The sequence below is a fragment of the Phalangium opilio genome, unplaced genomic scaffold (genome assembly GCF_054372755.1).
Source record: "Phalangium opilio isolate 3A_F unplaced genomic scaffold, DU_Popi_V2 ptg000031l_1, whole genome shotgun sequence".
In the NCBI taxonomy this organism is placed as follows: Eukaryota; Metazoa; Arthropoda; class Arachnida; order Opiliones; family Phalangiidae; genus Phalangium; species Phalangium opilio.
The window spans coordinates 11,262,088-11,285,322 of NW_028324158.1; the positions used below are offsets into that span (position 1 = coordinate 11,262,088).

A 23,235-nucleotide genomic window follows, 5' to 3' on the forward strand; every position below is an offset into this window, starting at 1 on the left:
AATTAAATAATAAATATATATTTATGCCTACTGTAAATTAGTTTAATTTGAAAGCATGTTTTGATGAATATTAACCTGAAATTTATTTCAAATAATTCATATAAAAATCATTCAAAATAGGCTTAGCAACGCATTATCCACAGGATACTGTATTGCTAAGCCTATTTTGTCTGATTAGAGTCAAAATTAAAATAAGTCTAAAAACGATATACCCTAAGAAATAAAAGTTGATATACCCTAAAAAATTAAAAATGGAACATAATTAGTTTTACCTTTTAAATTAAAGTTACAATAATGACGTAGTTGGCGCCATTTTTTTTTTTTTTTTTTTTCCTCCTTCCTAAGATATTAATGTTGATTTGATTGTACCAATATTTACATAAAATTGAAACTATGTACAAAGTGAAAAGAAATAGGCAATAAATGAAGTCTTCTAAAACCACAAATCATCATCATCCTCGTTCTTATCCAATGGGGATGAACTCGGTTCCGGTCTCGAATCTTTCTTATCTTCTTCATCAGATTCAGAAACTGCCAAATCATTATCAATCATATCTTCAGAGCGCGTTTCGTTAGCGTTTTGTTGAAAATTATATTGTCCTTGTAACAAGAAATCCGATGGATCATAGTTTTCATCAATCATTTCATTATCATTCTCTGTATGATTGGCGTGTTCGGAGATGGCATCCTGACTATCCTCATCCTCTTTAACATATCCGACATTTTCCATTAACGACATCAATTTAGCATCATCACCGTCGCTATCCGACATCTGTTCATTCTCGCTATTCTCGGGAGTTATTTGTAAATCCTTTTCTAAAACGCTGTTATCATCCTCTAAGTCGGGAGGTTGAGGTCTTCTCGGAGTTTTTCCTCCGACACTTCCTCCTACTCCTTCGAAACTTCCTTCAATGTCCACAAAGTCATCCTCGTCACGTTTACGCTTCTTAGACGTGGAAGGTTCAACATCAAAATCAAGGTCATGATGGTCATCAAAATCAAGGTCATGATCATCCTTTTTGACTTCATGGTCACCTTCTTGAAGTAGTTCGTGATCTTGCATTTCTTCATGGGGATACGAATTACTGGTGATTATGGAGTCAGATTCCGCCGCTTCTAAGGCGGCTTCTCTGGCATCGTTTATCGCTTGCTCTAATTGCGTCAACTGTTCGTCATATTCGTCCAGAGCGCTCTTACACGCGTCAGCAATCTCCTTGGCTTTCTTCGTGAATTGACTGTCAGGGCCATTGAATTGATTACTGTTTTGATACAACAACGAAACGTCGTTGTAGAAATCTTCTCTGTTGTAGTACTTATGAGCTTTGATGTTCTGAAAGAGAATTAATCGTAGAGTTACTCGCGAGCGAGTTTGGAACGCGAAGCGAAGAAATATACCCGAATGATGGCATCCAGATCAATGGGTGTTTTGATGACATTGTAGTAATCCTTAACGAACTTCTTATTAACTGGTTTATGGAATGGCCAAGACTCCGGAATCGATTTTAAACGTTGCGTAACAATCGTTTCTAAGATGTACGAAAATGCAACTTGATCATTGTCATCGAGTAACGGATTGATGGCTTTCTCCAGCCTCATAAGACGATCCTCTTTCTCGGCAATCCTTTGAATAGCTAGTTTTAACATTTTTTCAGCCGTCTGCGTCAACGTACTGTTGGGCCCTTTAATTGTTAATAAACAAAACGTTAATAGGCGAAAATAGGCCAATTAAATCATCAAGATTACCGTTATATTTCTTGCTATTCTCCACAAGTTGATGGACATCAGCCAGAAAATCTTCTCGACTTTGATATTTCTTTGATCGATTTTTTTCCCTCATGGATTGTAAGTCCATGGGTCGAGTAATGATTCTATGATAGTCGAGAACAAGTTTAGGGTTGACTGGGGCCCAAAACAGTTGAGTCTACAAGAAAGAGATCAGTTTAAACCCTCGGTCAATGGTCAGTCAAGACCAAAACCATCCCGACTTTACTTACATCGGGTAAATCTCTCATGTCATTAATAATGTTTTCAAGGATAATTGAGAGGGTGACGACAGGATCAGTTCTTCTTCGGTTAGCAGTCTTATGAGGTTTCTTTAAATAATCACAATGGGTGATTGTTCCGGCTCTTCTTCTTTTCCTCATGGCCACATCCTTGGGGAACTTCAGGACCAAGGACTTTCTCCTAATCTCATCAGCGTGCTTCAACAAGGACTTTGAAAGGACGACTTTAGTCTCGTCAACTTTAACCAACTCATCCTCGTTCAAGGGGAATTGTTCAATTTCTTCCTCTTGTTCTTCAGTCATGGCAACTTGAACGGGCGGAACGGGAGCCGACGGTTGATACAGGGGACACGTTTTGTTAGTTCGCATATGTCCAATGGCGCCACAAGCTCCGCATTTCAACTAGAAAAAAAGAGAAAGATCAAAGTGAAAACTAATTTAGATACGAAAGCACGGAGATTTGGCTAATACAGTACATGTACTTTGAGTTGTGGTTGTTCTTTCTTTGGTTTCTTCTTGGGAGGAGCCGTTCGTTCCTTTTCCGCATTACGTTTCAATCTTCTTAACTGTTCTTGAATTCTGTAATTCGCGTTAAAGTTTGAGCTGAAACAACACAACCGTCGTCAACACACTCAATTACCTTCTCCTCTCCTTTCGAATTTCTTCCTTTTGATGTTCATCTAACGTTGAAGCAAACTGTTTTCTACAATTATAAAGATCGAATACAGTTGAGTAACTAAGTCCCTAAGAAGTATGTGCACTAATAAGTACTAATTACATGAATGCAGGATCCTTAGTAGTCCTGATTCGAACGTAAGTATCAATTACGGGCGGTTTTCTAACTGTTTCAATTCGAACATATTCAGTTCCATCAGGTTTTTTAAATGTTCTATAGATTTTTAAGATTCTTCCCGTCTATAAACAGAAACTTGGTTACTTTGTCGTCTTAAATGCCAATAGTTGAGGAGTGTTAAGACTCACAGCGCTGGATCCCATGCTTGCAACAGATGTACTATCATCCTCTCTATCATTCCTTTTGTTGTCCTTGTCCTTGCGTTTCTTATCATCCATGGGTCCAACATCTTCACCCATAATTAACTTCTGTAGTTCCCTTCTTTCAGCTTCCTCTCGTTCGTGTGAAAGTTGCGAACTAGTTTTCTTATTGGACAACATATTCTCAATATTCTTGCCCATTTCTTCAATATCAGAGTTATCATCCGAACTCGAGTCTTCGTCAGTCGACAGCACCTCTTTTGAGTTTAGAACTCGATTTTGAAGGTCAAAGATACGCTGACATTCTTCCTTGTAACGTTCCTGATGCTCGGCGATACTGAATCTATTTCCTCTGGCGAACTTGCTCATGGCCGCTTCTTCACCAGCTTTAGCTTGTTCCGTTGATAGAGTACGAACAACATCAATAACCTCCCATCTTGATAACTTTTTGATTTCATCCTCGGGTACGCCAAATTTTCTCAACAATGTTTTGGCGTTTGTTAGCGAGAGTCTTCTCAAGTCGGCGTCAGTTCCAGTTACAGTTTTCTTGGACGATTGTTGCTTTCCTTCTTCATCCTTCATTTGTTGAGGTTTATTGGGGACACGGACATAGGAAAAGCCTTCGTCGCAGCCAGTAGGGTCAGCGACTCCCGTTAGTTGTAATAAACATTTTCCTTTCATGGCAGAAATGAAGGCTCGAGTGGTATTCCACGGAGCGGCTTTGACTTCATCATCCATTTTCCCTTGCATCTCTTCGTCATTCTCGTCCTCGGGTGCAAAAAGGGATTTCTCTCCATAGCCTGCATCCTTTTATAAAAAAAAACGCGATAGCTTCTTATAGTTAGGCTTAGCTAAAAAGTGCTTCGTCATGGCCTAAGGCTTAGAAATGCGCCTAGTCATGGTCCAAGGCTTAGAAATGCGCCTAGTCATGGTCCAAGGCTTAGAAATGCGCCTAGTCATGGTCCAAGGCTTAGAAATGCGCCTAGTCATGGTCCAAGGCTTAGAAATGCGCCTAGTCATGGTCCAAGGCTTAGAAATGCGCCTAGTCATGGTCCAAGGCTTAGAAATGCGCCTAGTCATGGTCCAAGGCTTAGAAATGCGCTTAGTCACGGCCCAAGGCTTAGAAATGCGCCTAGTCATGGATGGTCCAAGGCTGAACGCGATAAACTTACTTTAAGTCTTTGCTCAGCAGCTAACATACTGTAATAGGCGCAACACTGTTCGGGAGACACCATGGCTCGAATTTCTTCTTCAGTTGGAAGTCGAAATTCGGGTTTCAAAACCCACCAATTAGAGTCCATTCCTATTAACAAACATTGAAATCCCATTAACCCAACACCCATCACCCCGAAAATAAAATTAAACGAATGAAATGAAATATATGTAAAAAGCGACCATCGCGCCATTTAAAACAAGTACCTGCACGACTACCCATGCGTAGGGAAAATTTCAAAGCATTACGATGCATAAACACAGGCATGCCTATAAAATGAGTGAACGCAAACAAAAAAATGTCCGGTTTTAAAAGCCCAAAAAAATCCCCAACCCAAAACCCCTTTGAACCCAACTACGAGTTACAAATATCCAATGTGATTTTGTGCATCCGCAAAACCTAAAAAATCGTGCATTAAAATAGCAAAAAAGCCAAAAAAAAAAAAAAAAAAAAAAAAAAGCGTCATAGCAATTTGCAACCTTTCTTTTATGCGTGTTACGTTGATGGGAGAAAAATAATGACATGGGTTAGTCAGTAAAACTTTACCAGTTCTTTTGAAATCGGCACAGAGTTTTAGCCGTTTCCTAATACTACTTTCCGAATGGGATGGAAATGCTTTTTTAATGTCTTCCATCTTGATACGCCTCGGATTGTCTCTGCTTTTCCAAAATAACCTATAGATAAAGACCTAAAAACGACAAAATTAAACGCTCTGCGTTGAAAACTCAAAAACCACGCCCATACTTGTAGGAAATCCCTTATAAAATTATTCGCTTTCTTCGAATTTGGTCCTGGAACTTCAAAAAGTGGTAATTCCTGTCCAACAGTATAAATAGTCTCGACTTCGCGAATGTAATAACTGAAAAAAGGGGCGTTTTTACTGTTTTTTACTTATTTTCCACTGCGTGTAGACTGAAGTAAAATAAGTCTTACTGTTGTCTGGTTCTAATGACGAGAAAATCGGTGTCCGGAAGCTCGTGATCATAGAGGGGGGCGCGAAATAAATTATTTTCAAAGGCCTGGATACTTTGGCCAGGTCCTAAGGAACCCAAAAAGGGTGATGTATGGGCGTAAGCGGTTTCTCCATATTTGTAATCAGGTGCTCCCGTATCTTTCCCGGGTTTCTGAAATGGATAATTAATCCAATAACAGTTAAAACCTTTACAGGGTTCATACAACTTTTGGAAAATACAAATTTCCCTGAGATTTATGGGAGGTTTTTCCCCATACACTTCCCCGAATTTTCCAGGTTTTTTGCCGTATATATGGAGTATTCTATGGAGCCTATGTTAACGAAGGAGGGGGGGGGTAAATAGGACTATAACATACTCAAAGGACATCCCCGTATCTCTAGTAGAACCAGAGTTAGGAGCCTCCAAATTCGGGTCAAATGCTTTTCCTATGGAGGGGTTGTTTGTTTACGTTTTGCTTAATTACTTGGCCCCTGTTTGTCGTAGCCCTAGGTTTTTAGTATGGTTGGATGGGGGACAAATAGGTCTATAACATACTCAAAGGACATCCCCGTATCTCTAGTAGAACCAGAGTTAGGAGCCTCCAAATTCGGGTCAAATGCTTTTCCTATGGAGGGGTTGTTTGTTTACGTTTTGCTTAATTACTTGGCCCCTGTTTGTCGTAGCCCTAGGTTTTTAGTATGGTTGGATGGGGGACAAATTGGACTATAACATACTCAAAGGACATCCCCGTATCTCTACTAGACCCAGAGTTACGAGCCTCCAAATTCGGGTCAAATGCTTTTCCTATGGAGGGGTTGTTTGTTTACGTTTTGCTTAATTACTTGGCCCCTGTTTGTCGTAGCCCTATGTTTTTAGTATGGTTGGATGGGGGACAAATAGGTCTATAACATACTCAAAGGACATCCCCGTATCTCTAGTAGAACCAGAGTTAGGAGCCTCCAAATTCGGGTCAAATGCTTTTCCTATGGAGGGGTTGTTTGTTTACGTTTTGCTTAATTACTTGGCCCCCGTTTGTCGTAGCCCTAGGTTTTTAGTATGGTTGGATGGGGGACAAATTGGACTATAACATACTCAAAGGACATCCCCGTATCTCTACTAGACCCAGAGTTACGAGCCTCCAAATTCGGGTCAAATGCTTTTCCTATGGAGGGGTTGTTTATTTACGTTTTGCTTAATTACTTGGCCCCTGTTTGTCGTAGCCCTAGGTTTTTAGTATGGTTGGATGGGGGACAAATAGGTCTATAACATACTCAAAGGACATCCCCGTATCTCTAGTAGAACCAGAGTTAGGAGCCTCCAAATTCGGGTCAAATGCTTTTCCTATGGAGGGGTTGTTTGTTTACGTTTTGCTTAATTACTTGGCCCCTGTTTGTCGTAGCCCTAGGTTTTTAGTATGGTTGGATGGGGGACAAATTGGACTATAACATACTCAAAGGACATCCCCGTATCTCTAGTAGACCCAGAGTTACGAGCCTCCAAATTCGGGTCAAATGCTTTTCCTATGGAGGGGTTGTTTGTTTACGTTTTGCTTAATTACTTGGCCCCTGTTTGTCGTAGCCCTAGGTTTTTAGTATGGTTGGAAGGGGGACAAATTGGACTATAACCTACTCAAAGGACATCCCCGTATCTCTACTAGACCCAGAGTTACGAGCCTCCAAATTCGGGTCAAATGCTTTTCCTATGGAGGGGTTGTTTGTTTACGTTTTGCTTAATTACTTGGCCCCTGTTTGTCGTAGCCCTAGGTTTTTAAAATGGTTGGATGGGGGACAAATAGGTCTATAACATACTCAAAGGACATCCCCGTATCTCTAGTAGAACCAGAGTTAGGAGCCTCCAAATTCGGGTCAAATGCTTTTCCTATGGAGGGGTTGTTTGTTTACGTTTTGCTTAATTACTTGGCCCCCGTTTGTCGTAGCCCTAGGTTTTTAGTATGGTTGGATGGGGGACAAATTGGACTATAACATACTCAAAGGACATCCCCGTATCTCTAGTAGACCCAGAGTTACGAGCCTCCAAATTCGGGTCAAATGCTTTTCCTATGGAGGGGTTGTTTGTTTACGTTTTGCTTAATTACTTGGCCCCTGTTTGTCGTAGCCCTAGGTTTTTAGTATGGTTGGATGGGGGACAAATTGGACTATAACATACTCAAAGGACATCCCCGTATCTCTACTAGACCCAGAGTTACGAGCCTCCAAATTCGGGTCAAATGCTTTTCCTATGGAGGGGTTGTTTATTTACGTTTTGCTTAATTACTTGGCCCCTGTTTGTCGTAGCCCTAGGTGTTTAGTATGGTTGGATGGGGGACAAATAGGTCTATAACATACTCAAAGGACATCCCCGTATCTCTAGTAGAACCAGAGTTAGGAGCCTCCAAATTCGGGTCAAATGCTTTTCCTATGGAGGGGTTGTTTGTTTACGTTTTGCTTAATTACTTGGCCCCCGTTTGTCGTAGCCCTAGGTTTTTAGTATGGTTGGATGGGGGACAAATTGGACTATAACATACTCAAAGGACATCCCCGTATCTCTACTAGACCCAGAGTTACGAGCCTCCAAATTCGGGTCAAATGCTTTTCCTATGGAGGGGTTGTTTATTTACGTTTTGCTTAATTACTTGGCCCCTGTTTGTCGTAGCCCTAGGTGTTTAGTATGGTTGGATGGGGGACAAATAGGTCTATAACATACTCAAAGGACATCCCCGTATCTCTAGTAGAACCAGAGTTAGGAGCCTCCAAATTCGGGTCAAATGCTTTTCCTATGGAGGGGTTGTTTGTTTACGTTTTGCTTAATTACTCGGCCCCTGTTTGTCGTAGCCCTAGGTTTTTAGTATGGTTGGATGGGGGACAAATAGGTCTATAACATACTCAAAGGACATCCCCGTATCTCTAGTAGAACCAGAGTTAGGAGCCTCCAAATTCGGGTCAAATGCTTTTCCTATGGAGGGGTTGTTTGTTTACGTTTTGCTTAATTACTTGGCCCCCGTTTGTCGTAGCCCTAGGTTTTTAGTATGGTTGGATGGGGGACAAATTGGACTATAACATACTCAAAGGACATCCCCGTATCTCTACTAGACCCAGAGTTACGAGCCTCCAAATTCGGGTCAAATGCTTTTCCTATGGAGGGGTTGTTTATTTACGTTTTGCTTAATTACTTGGCCCCTGTTTGTCGTAGCCCTAGGTTTTTAGTATGGTTGGATGGGGGACAAATAGGTCTATAACATACTCAAAGGACATCCCCGTATCTCTAGTAGAACCAGAGTTAGGAGCCTCCAAATTCGGGTCAAATGCTTTTCCTATGGAGGGGTTGTTTGTTTACGTTTTGCTTAATTACTTGGCCCCTGTTTGTCGTAGCCCTAGGTTTTTAGTATGGTTGGATGGGGGACAAATTGGACTATAACATACTCAAAGGACATCCCCGTATCTCTAGTAGACCCAGAGTTACGAGCCTCCAAATTCGGGTCAAATGCTTTTCCTATGGAGGGGTTGTTTGTTTACGTTTTGCTTAATTACTTGGCCCCTGTTTGTCGTAGCCCTAGGTTTTTAGTATGGTTGGAAGGGGGACAAATTGGACTATAACCTACTCAAAGGACATCCCCGTATCTCTACTAGACCCAGAGTTACGAGCCTCCAAATTCGGGTCAAATGCTTTTCCTATGGAGGGGTTGTTTGTTTACGTTTTGCTTAATTACTTGGCCCCTGTTTGTCGTAGCCCTAGGTTTTTAGTATGGTTGGATGGGGGACAAATAGGTCTATAACATACTCAAAGGACATCCCCGTATCTCTAGTAGAACCAGAGTTAGGAGCCTCCAAATTCGGGTCAAATGCTTTTCCTATGGAGGGGTTGTTTGTTTACGTTTTGCTTAATTACTTGGCCCCCGTTTGTCGTAGCCCTAGGTTTTTAGTATGGTTGGATGGGGGACAAATTGGACTATAACATACTCAAAGGACATCCCCGTATCTCTAGTAGACCCAGAGTTACGAGCCTCCAAATTCGGGTCAAATGCTTTTCCTATGGAGGGGTTGTTTGTTTACGTTTTGCTTAATTACTTGGCCCCTGTTTGTCGTAGCCCTAGGTTTTTAGTATGGTTGGATGGGGGACAAATTGGACTATAACATACTCAAAGGACATCCCCGTATCTCTACTAGACCCAGAGTTACGAGCCTCCAAATTCGGGTCAAATGCTTTTCCTATGGAGGGGTTGTTTGTTTACGTTTTGCTTAATTACTTGGCCCCCGTTTGTCGTAGCCCTAGGTTTTTAGTATGGTTGGATGGGGGACAAATTGGACTATAACATACTCAAAGGACATCCCCGTATCTCTACTAGACCCAGAGTTACGAGCCTCCAAATTCGGGTCAAATGCTTTTCCTATGGAGGGGTTGTTTATTTACGTTTTGCTTAATTACTTGGCCCCTGTTTGTCGTAGCCCTAGGTGTTTAGTATGGTTGGATGGGGGACAAATAGGTCTATAACATACTCAAAGGACATCCCCGTATCTCTAGTAGAACCAGAGTTAGGAGCCTCCAAATTCGGGTCAAATGCTTTTCCTATGGAGGGGTTGTTTGTTTACGTTTTGCTTAATTACTTGGCCCCCGTTTGTCGTAGCCCTAGGTTTTTAGTATGGTTGGATGGGGGACAAATTGGACTATAACATACTCAAAGGACATCCCCGTATCTCTACTAGACCCAGAGTTACGAGCCTCCAAATTCGGGTCAAATGCTTTTCCTATGGAGGGGTTGTTTATTTACGTTTTGCTTAATTACTTGGCCCCTGTTTGTCGTAGCCCTAGGTGTTTAGTATGGTTGGATGGGGGACAAATAGGTCTATAACATACTCAAAGGACATCCCCGTATCTCTAGTAGAACCAGAGTTAGGAGCCTCCAAATTCGGGTCAAATGCTTTTCCTATGGAGGGGTTGTTTGTTTACGTTTTGCTTAATTACTCGGCCCCTGTTTGTCGTAGCCCTAGGTTTTTAGTATGGTTGGATGGGGGACAAATAGGTCTATAACATACTCAAAGGACATCCCCGTATCTCTAGTAGAACCAGAGTTAGGAGCCTCCAAATTCGGGTCAAATGCTTTTCCTATGGAGGGGTTGTTTGTTTACGTTTTGCTTAATTACTTGGCCCCCGTTTGTCGTAGCCCTAGGTTTTTAGTATGGTTGGATGGGGGACAAATTGGACTATAACATACTCAAAGGACATCCCCGTATCTCTACTAGACCCAGAGTTACGAGCCTCCAAATTCGGGTCAAATGCTTTTCCTATGGAGGGGTTGTTTATTTACGTTTTGCTTAATTACTTGGCCCCTGTTTGTCGTAGCCCTAGGTTTTTAGTATGGTTGGATGGGGGACAAATAGGTCTATAACATACTCAAAGGACATCCCCGTATCTCTAGTAGAACCAGAGTTAGTAGCCTCCAAATTCGGGTCAAATGCTTTTCCTATGGAGGGGTTGTTTGTTTACGTTTTGCTTAATTACTTGGCCCCTGTTTGTCGTAGCCCTAGGTTTTTAGTATGGTTGGATGGGGGACAAATTGGACTATAACATACTCAAAGGACATCCCCGTATCTCTACTAGACCCAGAGTTACGAGCCTCCAAATTCGGGTCAAATGCTTTTCCTATGGAGGGGTTGTTTGTTTACGTTTTGCTTAATTACTTGGCCCCTGTTTGTCGTAGCCCTAGGTTTTTAGTATGGTTGGATGGGGGACAAATTGGACTATAACATACTCAAAGGACATCCCCGTATCTCTAGTAGAACCAGAGTTAGGAGCCTCCAAATTCGGGTCAAATGCTTTTCCTATGGAGGGGTTGTTTGTTTACGTTTTGCTTAATTACTTGGCCCCCGTTTGTCGTAGCCCTAGGTTTTTAGTATGGTTGGATGGGGGACAAATTGGACTATAACATACTCAAAGGACATCCCCGTATCTCTAGTAGAACCAGAGTTAGGAGCCTCCAAATTCGGGTCAAATGCTTTTCCTATGGAGGGGTTGTTTGTTTACGTTTTGCTTAATTACTTGGCCCCCGTTTGTCGTAGCCCTAGGTTTTTAGTATGGTTGGATGGGGGACAAATTGGACTATAACATACTCAAAGGACATCCCCGTATCTCTACTAGACCCAGAGTTACGAGCCTCCAAATTCGGGTCAAATGCTTTTCCTATGGAGGGGTTGTTTATTTACGTTTTGCTTAATTACTTGGCCCCTGTTTGTCGTAGCCCTAGGTTTTTAGTATGGTTGGATGGGGGACAAATAGGTCTATAACATACTCAAAGGACATCCCCGTATCTCTAGTAGAACCAGAGTTAGGAGCCTCCAAATTCGGGTCAAATGCTTTTCCTATGGAGGGGTTGTTTGTTTACGTTTTGCTTAATTACTTGGCCCCTGTTTGTCGTAGCCCTAGGTTTTTAGTATGGTTGGATGGGGGACAAATAGGTCTATAACATACTCAAAGGACATCCCCGTATCTCTAGTAGAACCAGAGTTAGGAGCCTCCAAATTCGGGTCAAATGCTTTTCCTATGGAGGGGTTGTTTGTTTACGTTTTGCTTAATTACTTGGCCCCTGTTTGTCGTAGCCCTAGGTTTTTAGTATGGTTGGATGGGGGACAAATTGGACTATAACATACTCAAAGGACATCCCCGTATCTCTACTAGACCCAGAGTTACGAGCCTCCAAATTCGGGTCAAATGCTTTTCCTATGGAGGGGTTGTTTGTTTACGTTTTGCTTAATTACTTGGCCCCTGTTTGTCGTAGCCCTAGGTTTTTAGTATGGTTGGATGGGGGACAAATAGGTCTATAACATACTCAAAGGACATCCCCGTATCTAAAGTAGAACCAGAGTTAGGAGCCTCCAAATTCGGGTCAAATGCTTTTCCTATGGAGGGGTTGTTTGTTTACGTTTTGCTTAATTACTTGGCCCCCGTTTGTCGTAGCCCTAGGTTTTTAGTATGGTTGGATGGGGGACAAATTGGACTATAACATACTCAAAGGACATCCCCGTATCTCTACTAGACCCAGAGTTACGAGCCTCCAAATTCGGGTCAAATGCTTTTCCTATGGAGGGGTTGTTTATTTACGTTTTGCTTAATTACTTGGCCCCTGTTTGTCGTAGCCCTAGGTTTTTAGTATGGTTGGATGGGGGACAAATAGGTCTATAACATACTCAAAGGACATCCCCGTATCTCTAGTAGAACCAGAGTTAGGAGCCTCCAAATTCGGGTCAAATGCTTTTCCTATGGAGGGGTTGTTTGTTTACGTTTTGCTTAATTACTTGGCCCCTGTTTGTCGTAGCCCTATTTTTTTAGTATGGTTGGATGGGGGACAAATTGGACTATAACATACTCAAAGGACATCCCCGTATCTCTACTAGACCCAGAGTTACGAGCCTCCAAATTCGGGTCAAATGCTTTTCCTATGGAGGGGTTGTTTGTTTACGTTTTGCTTAATTACTTGGCCCCTGTTTGTTGTAGCCCTAGGTTTTTAGTATGGTTGGATGGGGGACAAATAGGTCTATAACATACTCAAAGGACATCCCCGTATCTCTAGTAGAACCAGAGTTAGGAGCCTCCAAATTCGGGTCAAATGCTTTTCCTATGGAGGGGTTGTTTGTTTACGTTTTGCTTAATTACTTGGCCCCTGTTTGTCGTAGCCCTATTTTTTTAGTATGGTTGGATGGGGGACAAATTGGACTATAACATACTCAAAGGACATCCCCGTATCTCTACTAGACCCAGAGTTACGAGCCTCCAAATTCGGGTCAAATGCTTTTCCTATGGAGGGGTTGTTTGTTTACGTTTTGCTTAATTACTTGGCCCCTGTTTGTCGTAGCCCTAGGTTTTTAGTATGGTTGGATGGGGGACAAATAGGTCTATAACATACTCAAAGGACATCCCCGTATCTCTAGTAGAACCAGAGTTAGGAGCCTCCAAATTCGGGTCAAATGCTTTTCCTATGGAGGGGTTGTTTGTTTACGTTTTGCTTAATTACTTGGCCCCTGTTTGTCGTAGCCCTATTTTTTTAGTATGGTTGGATGGGGGACAAATTGGACTATAACATACTCAAAGGACATCCCCGTATCTCTACTAGACCCAGAGTTACGAGCCTCCAAATTCGGGTCAAATGCTTTTCCTATGGAGGGGTTGTTTGTTTACGTTTTGCTTAATTACTTGGCCCCTGTTTGTCGTAGCCCTAGGTTTTTAGTATGGTTGGATGGGGGACAAATAGGTCTATAACATACTCAAAGGACATCCCCGTATCTCTAGTAGAACCAGAGTTAGGAGCCTCCAAATTCGGGTCAAATGCTTTTCCTATGGAGGGGTTGTTGGTTTACGTTTTGCTTAATTACTTGGCCCCTGTTTGTCGTAGCCCTATTTTTTTAGTATGGTTGGATGGGGGACAAATTGGACTATAACATACTCAAAGGACATCCCCGTATCTCTACTAGACCCAGAGTTACGAGCCTCCAAAGTTTAGTGTAATGTTAATCCTATAGAGGGAATGTTCACGAACATTTTGCTTTTAAATTACTCAGCCCCTGATTGACGCAAATTTCCCTGATTTCCCTGAATTTTGCTAAAAATTCGAAATTTCCCTGAGGTTTTTGTCAACTATTTGTTTCCCTGATTTTTCCAGGTTTGTATGAACCCTGCGATAAATCATTAAAGGAAATGTTCAGGTAACATAACATTAATACATTATGTTACGTAACCAGACCTTTTCCTGTAAATAAAATAAACTTGATAGAAAAATCTCACCCTTTTGTAATAATTTTTGATTTTAGTCGCCATTCCAACTTGCATGACCAAAGGGGCGTGTTCCTCGGAATATTCAGTCAAAATAAGCTCTCCATCTCGTCCAGTTAAATCCTCGGCAGTTCTCATAAAGAACATTTCTCCACCTCCCGATAGTTGTCTTTCGTGTTCCCTAGCTTTGGCCTTTTTCTTGATATGTTTCAAGAGAGGAATAACTCCGTGCGGTCCCGGTTGAGAGTTTGGTCCGTGGGAATATCTTTTCATTGGCTGACGATGGAAGCTTCGAAGTTTTAAAGGTCCAATGTGAGTGGGGAAGAACGGAGCCCGAAGTTCGATAGATGGTGTAGAGTGTTGGATTAGATTTCCTCCCACGTTTGGCTTTAACGCAGTGTCTTGAGTCATTTTGGGATTGTAATATTCGTCATTTGAAATGTTAAATGGGTCCTTTTCATCATTCTGAGGGGGAGGCTATAAGAAACATTTAATATTATTCATTTTAAAGAAACCTTGCGTAAAACTAAAAAGTTAAAAACCAAGATTTATAATAAACTTACCGGACTTGGAGGTTCTGGTTCAGCAATGACACCAGCTTTTCCAAGTAATATTCTTGACTTTCTAACCATATCCTAATTTAAAAATGTTAAGTCACTTATAATTAATGTAAATTAAAACTAATTTAACTATTCAAAGTCATCTCAAACTGGACTAAACCAATTCAAACCTACTTTATTTAAATACATAAATAAAATCTTTATTGGAAACTATAACTAATTAAGGAACTATCAATTCTAAATAATCTAAAGCCATTTAAATGGATTTAAACTTAATTAAATCATTTAAAACTTGAAAACTAAGGAACAATCAATTCTAAACCATTTAAATGGGTTTTTAAACTTAATAAAATCATTTAAAACTTGGAAACTAAGGAACTATCAATTTTAAACAATATAAAGCCATTTAAATGGATTTTAAACTGAATAAAATCATTTAAAACTCGGAAACTATCAATTCTAAACAATCTAAAGCCATTTAAATGGATTAAAACTGAATAAAATCATTTAAAACTCGGAAACTATCAATTCTAAACCATCTAAAGCCATTTAAATGGATTTTTAAATTTAATAAAATCATTTAAAACTTGGAAATTAAGGAACTATCAATTTTAAACAATATAAAGCCATTTAAATGGGTTTTAAACTGAATAAAATCATTTAAAACTTGGAAATTAAGGAACTATCAATTTTAAACAATATAAAGCCATTTAAATGGGTTTAAACTGAATAAAATCATTTAAAACTCAGAAACTATCAATTCTAAACAATCTAAAGCCATTTAAATGCACTTAAACTAAACAAAATCATTTAAAACTCGGAAACTATCAATTCTAAACAATCTAAAGCCATTTAAATGGATTTTAAACTGAATAAAATCATTTAAAACTCGGAGATTAAGGAACTATCAATTCAAGCCATTTAAATTTTTAGATTTAAAGTTTTAAACTCATTTAAAACTTGGAAACTAAGGAACTATCAATTTTAAAACAAATCTAAAGCCATTTAAATGCATTTAAACTAAATAAAATCATTTAAAACTTGGAAATTAAGGAACTATCAATTCTAAAAAAATCTAAATCCATTTAAATGCATTTAAACTAAATAAAATCATTTAAAACTTGGGTATTTAAAGTAAAAAAACAACTTAAAAGTAACTAATTTAGACCAAAAAAAAATAAATGTTACTTTTTTCTCTTTGACAGGTTCAGTACTTGGTTTTGCATTAGGATCAGGATCATCTGGAATCCCGAGTACAATATTCTCATCATTAGGATCCAAAGTAAGGATACTAGGTTCCGGAATCTTCTCCATATTTTGAGCATCCCATATTATATCATTCTCCCAATACCCATAAACCAATTCCTCATTTTCCACGGGAAAGATCGAATACCAAGTATCATCCCTTTCTTCCTGAGGTTCTCCTTCTAACGCAAACGCAAATTTTTTTAAAACATTAAATTAAATTTAATTGGCTTAATTAAATTAATAGGCGAAACGTACTGCACATTCCCAGGATATTGGCTTTATTTAGGGCTTTGGAATTTGAGGGTTTCGGTGGGGGATTAATGGTGGCCAGACTAGTAGTTGCAATTGTCTTTGCTAAATCAGGATAGGATTAATTAAAAAAATAATAAAAAAAACACTGTGGGGGAGAAAAATAAGGTTAAAGGGAGGGTGAAGTAGAAAATCAAGTGATTTTTTATCGATTCTTCTTGTAATTAATTATAAGACCAGTCTGCATAGTCAAACATTCAGGAAATACTTCTGAATGATTTTAAAATTCAAATTAGGTTCAGATTTTAAGGATAATTGTAAACAAGGACTGCCGACCAATCGCGTAACTCCCTGCCTTTTTATTAACAAAATTCTCATGGCACGCTCCGTGTTGAATGAAATTTAGCGCGAGATTTGATAAAATTCGCGCTCGACGTGATAATCGTGCCGCGAGACATGGAGCATGCCACGAGAATTTTGTTAATAAAAAGGCAGGGCGTTACGCGATTGGTCGGAGGTCCTTGTTTAAAATTATCCTTAAAATCTGAACCTAATTTGAATTTTAAAATCATTCGGAATTGGTATTTCCTGAATGTTTCACTGTGACTATGCGGACTGGTCTTATAATTAGCAGAAGAATCGATAAAAAATCACTTGATTTTCTACTTCACCCTCCCTTTAAAAAACTCACTTTGTTGGCTAAAAGCGGACGCAGTTCTATTCATACTAGAAGGAACCCAACCAGCGGCGTTGTTCTTGTTGTTAATCTTAGATAAAACCTGTGTAATTAAAGTTAATCCACATTTTTAACTTCAAACTAATGAAGTCATAAATTAAATAAATAATTAAATGAACAACAAGGTATTATAATTACTTTATGTTTCAAATCTTCCCCATTCCAAATGATATCATCTTCCCATTGGAGTTGAGTCACCATATGAAAGGCATCATCTGGATATTCCTCATCAGTAACAGGGTCAGAGGGTTCATCCTTTATTTTAATTAGTTCATTAGGATGATCTTCTTCCTCAGATTCCTAATGAAATTAATTTTTAAGCAATTAAACTAAGTATTATTATTATTCTTTTCACTACTCACATTTTCATTTTTTTCAATTTCTTTAACGCGAAAACCATAATCAAATCCATCTCCGGTATCAGGAACATTTAACATATCGTACCAAAGCTGAGCAGGACCGTACCGCCAATCAGCAATACCAGGAGTTAATTCGTTTAATTTATTATTTTCACTACTTCCACCGTTGCTGCTGTTTTCTGCTGGTCTTAAAATTAACATCTAAGGAAGGGCAGGGGGGGGGAGAAATTTTAGGCCTAAGGAAACTGGCCTAATTTTTTTTAAAATCTTACTTCTTCATCAGGTTCAATCATTTCAGGTTTGGGATCTTTGAGGAATTGTAATTCAAAACCTTTACTATATCTGGGTTCATTCTTATTTGAGTCATAATCATGGTGTTTCTTCTTTTTACGGCTCTTAACTCCTCTCCATATTTGAGGTAGACTGGAAGGTTTCCCCGGACCAAAAAGCCTAGAGAACCGTAGCACTCTTCCTGGTCTAAACTCGGGAAAGAGTTCTGTTACATCCAAATCCGCGTATTTTGAAGGTAGCATAGCGGCTAAGGGAGTATCCAATTTCTTTCCTTTGGAACCGGGAGAATTTCTCCCACTTTGACTTTTACGGGGTGGTATTGGTGGAGGAGGCATAAGTTCAGAGTCTGGTTTATCCAAGGCTGGATTATTTTCATCATCAGCGTCATAATCATCTTCCTCATCGTCATCATCTTCATCTTCTTCTTTGACTTCAAGTGGGTCATACTTTTCTTCAGGCTCGTCAGCCAATTCATTAATGTCAAAGTAGTCTATTGCACTAGCTGATTTCTCATCATTATAGGCTTAAGTTAAATGAATAATAAAGGGGTTAAATTACAAAGTTTAATCAATCATGCGGCGTTTAATTGAGGACTTACAGTCGCCTTCCTGAGAGTTGTTACGTGATTCAGAGTCATTAAAACCATTTTCTTGACTATCTTGGGAATCAGGATCCCCAGCTTCCTCCGCAATTTCTCTCAGAAAACTGCCAATTCCGAAGTTACTTAATTGATGTAAGCTGCGCTTAGATTCCTAGTGATTAAATTATCATAAATTGTCGTCGTAATTAATGTCAATAATTAAAAAGTGGAATTAAAACATTCCCAATCCCATATAAACATTAGACCAAGGCTTAACTCACTGGATCAAGTATATCATTTTCAAGTTGTCCGCTTTCATCGATGTTACCAAATAAAAATCCAGTTAATGTGAGACGTTCAGTATCGTTTTCTTCGTCACTATCCATATTTGAAACAAAACATCTGAATTATTGTAATTAAAGATCGGATCCTTAATCTTAAAGTTTGGTTTCCGATAACTTTTACACTCGAGCAGAGTAGCAGACTACAATACAGTACTGCCAGAGCAGGCCCCAGTGAGTCATTTCAGTTCTATCAGGTTACAGCTCCCAGCTTGTGTTTTCATTCGCGGGAAATTTAAATTGCTATTTTGAGTGTCAACTCTCAACATTGAGTTACTCTCAAGTGCCGTAAAGCAAGAGAATTGCCAGAAGTTATTAAACTTTCAGCGTATGACTGTAAACATGAGTCGAAATCTACCCTTGAACTTTGAAGAAATGTTGAACTAGAGATTAAAAAAAAAAATGTGTATTCAACTCAAATAAAGTATTCTTTGATATTAAACATTCTATAGATAAAGGGAATGGAAACTAAGTACTCTCAAGTTATTTTCCCAAGATTTTGAAATGCACTGATAATAGGCTTACTAAAGAAAGAAATGTACCAGTTTGTAGTTCAATAAAAGTCGAGAGCAACACGTTAATAATATACGACTTGGAGAAAATTATAGAACACTAACAAGAACGTGAAAATGTATTGGTTAATTTTCCTGCTTGTATCAGTAAGTTTAGTTTACTATTTAAATAATATAATTTCTAACAAAGCTCCGATGTAATATAAAGGTTACGGCCCAAAATGATACATCAATATTGGATTCGATCGCCTACAAAATTGATACGTCGGTTAAGCCAACGCTATCGGATAACACGACCAATACAGTCATCCAACTGTCCACCAAAGAATTCAACATTTCTAAAGAATTAAACCCAGTCAACCAATCAGAAACGGTGGAACTTACTCTTGAGAGGCTAGCGACAGCTGACTCGGACTATAATGACGTTAATTCCATTGAAGTCACCGAGGACCATGGGTTTCTACCTACCGAAACTTACCGTTACGAAAAAGAAAACAAAACCTTGGAATTTTACCCAAAAAGGCATAGTTATTCTATGAAAGGAGTTCTTCCTACCACCTCAAGTACTTTCGAAGAACAAACAATCCCTTACGAATCCTCAACTATGATCATACCAATTGACAACCAACCAATTGAAACTGAATCTAACCATCATACGCCAACTCCAAGCCTCCCCGAAAGCTTACCTGATGAATCCACAACACCATTCGTATCATCACTAAAAACAACAACATCAGAGACCAAAACTGTTAACAATGAGGTAACCTCGATGGAACCATCGTTAAAAATGTCTGTATTAGAGACGAGTACAGATAACTATGGTCTAACCTCGATTGAGCCAACGACAACCTATACCTCTGAACAACCAACAACCATTTACCTCAAAGCTACTCCCGTAACGTCTACTGAATCTGAAACCACACCCATGCTTCAACTTACACCTTCTCAGCCCTTGCAGACCGCAACTATCCCAGTTAGCTCAACTACGGCCTATTTTCAATCCACGCAAGATACTCCAGCACCTGCTGACCCCGTTGAAACGACTACCATGAATGTAGTTACCCCTTCAGAAATGGTTGAAGAGGTACCATCCACTCAAGTACTAAGTGCAAAGCTCATTCCTGCACATGCTGATCTCGATGAAGTGACTGCTATGAAAGTAGTTATTCCTTCAAAATTCGACAAAGTGGAACCAACCACTCAAATCCCAAGCGTAATTGAATCTTCAAAAGTTTCCGTAGTACCAACCACTCAAGGATCAAGTCCAAACCCCATTCCTACACCTGCTGGTCCCGTTGAAGCGACAACCATGAGCGAAGTTAGTACTTCAAAATTGAACAAAGTGGTACCAACCACTCAAGAACCAAGTGAAAAATCCATTCCTACACCTGCACCTGCTGGTCTAGTTGAAGTGACTACCTTGAACGAAGTTAGTACTTCAAAGGTAGCCAAAGTGGTACCAACCACTGAAGTACCAAGCGTAAAGTCCATTCCTACACCTGAACCTGCAGGTGTCGTTGAAGCGACTACCATGAACGTAGTTACGCCTTCAAAGGTTGTCAAGGTAGTACCAACCACTCAAGTACCAAGTCCAAAGCCCCATCACGACCACGCCCACCACTACCACGCTCCATCCTTCTTCGTGTCAAATGGAAAAATTTTCACTCGTTACCCTTACATGCACCACGGTGATCACCGTTCTTCCATTATCTTTGACATCATGAGTCATTACAGGATGCCACAGTTGATAATCAACACTAAACCCTACCTGATTAAAGTTCCTCAAGCTAGAATTGTGGAAACTTAATTAGACTAAAAATTACGTGTCATAAATAAAAATTCAATGTAATGATTGTTATAACAAGGAATAGATAAAAAGTCTTTATTTCCATGAAACATTCGAGGTTTTACTTCTACTTATGGGTTTCGGATAAAATATTACATTAGTACAAGTTTTTTTAGTTTGTTTGTGCAATAGTGACGAATTTTATTGGCCCAAAGTTGCGTAATGTTTTTTGCTGTCAAAATATTTGTCTTCGCAAGCCTACATTAAGATGAATTTTACAGGTTTAACTTTGAAATTAAATTCGAATGGTTTAATTGGTAAATACATGATAAGTTTTGAAGTATTTTTCAATTTCAGCTTCATCCCCTCTCTGCAAAATTCAATTAACTCAATATTAATTACAACTTAAGAATTAAACTTAAGTCTTTAAAGATTACATTAAATATCTCCATGTCCGATACGCAATCGTTGAACTGTAGTTAGTAAAATTGTTATAAGATTCAGTTATTATCATTAATGCCAGTCAAATTAAGTTAATTACCATTAAAAATTGAGTCTTGTTGCTGCCTTCTTTACACCACATCGGTAAGAAATCGAGATCACTTATTTGAGTAAATCCGAACTTGGCTTTGCATTCCAACCATTTCTTCTTGTACTATACCAAAGAATAAGTGACAAAATTTAATCTTATTTAGCCTTTAATTAAGTTAATTAAGATTACATCCTCAGGGGCCGACGAATCGAAACAAGCTTTATCTTTCTGCAGCATTTCTTTCGAAGTACGCAATTCTGCGAGTTTTCAAATTGCATTTAAAACACTTGAACTTAAATAATTGCATTTTACACTTACGGCAATCAATTTTCAACTTATCCAACCTGACGTCTTTTATCTCGCCGCCTTGACCAGCGGCCAAGTTGATGACCGCGACTAAAATTACGGAGATTAAAACCATAACCGCGCGCCAAAATGTTTCCATGATTACTGATGAAAATATCCCGAGTTTTTGCTCAAAATAAACTGGAAAATAATTATTAAAAACCCGCACGATATTCCAAAAAATAAATACGTTATTGTTAGTTCACCTGTTGACCTCGCGTTTAATTCTATTACTTGGATTTCCGTTTCTTTATAAAGACAGGATGAAATTCAATTGAAATTGAAGGATGTTTTCAAAAATCGCGCAAATGCTAAATTCCGAAAATTAGGACCAGCTTCCTCCGTAATAAAATATTAATTTAAAGTAATGTCAGTACCACGCCTTTCACCATATCGGACTTCAGGGGAAGATAACACGGGGTGCCATAGTGCCAGTGCTCCTCAATACTTCAAAAACCCATCATTTAAAGTAAGCGGAACAAACATTTCAGGATTGATTTTATAGAACAAACATAAGGTTAGACATCGCGTGCGAGTGATTTATACGTGGCTCCTAAAGTAGGTCATAAATCCTAGGACAATATGGCCCCAGTTTATTCAAATTGCATTAAATAAAGCTTAACAGTTGTATAATAAATATTTTGGTAAAAAATGAAAACAATAAGTCAATTGTGCCAAATTAAATTTATTTCCAATTATTCATTCCATCTTAATTAATGGGTGCGATTTTATCTTCCTTGACATTCTGGTTAATATTTTAACCAGAACTAATTAATTACATAATTAACTTTTATTTTTGCAAGGGCACGACCCTTTGCAGTTACAATCTTTAGAATTTTCAGAAGAGCAGTCGCTGGATTTTCCACAACATCCTTCGGTAGTATCGCTTTTGGAACAGCATTGTTCCGAGGAGCAACAATTGCCTTTATCCCCCGATTCTCCACAATTTTCTCGACAATGTCCTACTGTTCGCGAATAACAATTGTTACTAACCATCACAAAACCCGTTACAGTTTAAACCGGTAAAAATTAACCATAGCCTTACCAGACTCCTCTTTGTCAGCCATATTTTCTTGGTAGGCCGGCGTTCGTTTTATAAAAATCTGTCGATAAAACGCTCAGGAAATTGATCCAAGCTAGCTTTAAGACTCCGGGGGTCAGCGACTGGTATGGTTAGACTAGACGCGAGCGATTGCTCCCGATTCCCCTCACCTATTGTGTGTGACTGCTCTTGCCGCGGCTTCTCTTTTAAAACAGGACAGAGAAAGGAGAGCGGAGAGAACCTTACACCACTCCTCCATCCCTATCTTATAATTGCGTAACTCCAGAAGTTCATAAACGTAAAGTTCAGATCACACAGAATAATGTTGTTTCTATTTAGAGTTTTAGGCTATAGTGGAAACCAAACAATTGATACTATTCTAAAACCGGGGTTCTACCCCTCTTGCCATTATTCTCTCTGGTATAAAGAGAGCATTCATTTGAGTAAATGTTACGTCACACCCAAAGAAGTCTTAGATCTCTTTTAATTGCTATAGTGGAAACCAAACAATTGATACTATTCTAAAACCAGGGTTCTACCCCTCTTGCCATTATTCTCTCTGGTATATAGAGAGCTTTCATTTGAGTAAATGTTACGTCACACCCAAAGAAGTCTTAGCACGGTTTTGGTCTTATCTTCCACAATGCTTATCAAACAGAGCAATTTATCAAAATATGGTCTTTAATTTAGCTTGCAAGGATTTTGGATAAGGTTTTACTTCAAGTTATGGGTTAC

At 39.2% G+C, this 23,235-nt stretch overlaps 3 protein-coding genes across 6 annotated transcripts; 1 reads left to right on the forward strand and 2 right to left on the reverse strand.

The window, feature by feature from the left end:
* Positions 1-58: 58 nt before the first annotated feature.
* Positions 59-18,621, reverse strand: Taf1 (TATA-box binding protein associated factor 1). Of its 3 annotated transcripts, none has more exons than XM_089870155.1 (22): positions 18,224-18,621; positions 17,961-18,114; positions 17,344-17,885; positions 17,075-17,272; positions 16,851-17,012; positions 16,668-16,755; positions 15,983-16,081; positions 15,668-15,903; positions 14,483-14,554; positions 13,932-14,396; positions 5,143-5,333; positions 4,954-5,068; positions 4,756-4,897; positions 4,169-4,299; positions 2,985-3,803; positions 2,782-2,918; positions 2,644-2,706; positions 2,480-2,582; positions 1,995-2,405; positions 1,744-1,921; positions 1,396-1,679; positions 59-1,330 (listed from the first exon to the last, which is right to left on the reverse strand). In XM_089870155.1, the coding sequence occupies exons 1-22, from the start codon at positions 18,326-18,328 to the stop codon at positions 434-436; spliced, it is 5,592 nt and encodes a 1,863-aa protein (XP_089726281.1). In that variant the 5' UTR covers positions 18,329-18,621; the 3' UTR covers positions 59-433. The 3 variants fall into 3 exon arrangements, with proteins under 3 accessions (XP_089726281.1, XP_089726282.1, XP_089726280.1); XM_089870156.1 differs by having other exon boundaries at positions 2,486-2,582; positions 15,668-15,906; XM_089870154.1 differs by having other exon boundaries at positions 15,668-15,906.
* A 154-nt stretch (positions 18,622-18,775) lies between these two features.
* LOC149690615 (uncharacterized) lies at positions 18,776-20,691 on the forward strand. The gene is made up of 2 exons (XM_089870169.1): positions 18,776-18,942; positions 19,004-20,691. Exons 1-2 carry the CDS (start codon positions 18,913-18,915, stop codon positions 20,600-20,602), a joined length of 1,629 nt encoding a protein of 542 aa, XP_089726295.1. The 5' UTR covers positions 18,776-18,912; the 3' UTR covers positions 20,603-20,691.
* Positions 20,645-23,062, reverse strand: LOC149690616 (uncharacterized). Of its 2 annotated transcripts, none has more exons than XM_089870179.1 (8): positions 22,504-23,062; positions 21,665-22,420; positions 21,432-21,599; positions 21,303-21,370; positions 21,123-21,236; positions 21,019-21,054; positions 20,907-20,951; positions 20,645-20,839 (listed from the first exon to the last, which is right to left on the reverse strand). In XM_089870179.1, the coding sequence occupies exons 3-8, from the start codon at positions 21,556-21,558 to the stop codon at positions 20,783-20,785; spliced, it is 447 nt and encodes a 148-aa protein (XP_089726305.1). In that variant the 5' UTR covers positions 21,559-21,599; positions 21,665-22,420; positions 22,504-23,062; the 3' UTR covers positions 20,645-20,782. The 2 variants fall into 2 exon arrangements, with proteins under 2 accessions (XP_089726305.1, XP_089726304.1); XM_089870178.1 differs by having other exon boundaries at positions 21,665-22,423; positions 22,504-23,002.
* Between the last annotated feature and the right edge of the window lie 173 nt (positions 23,063-23,235).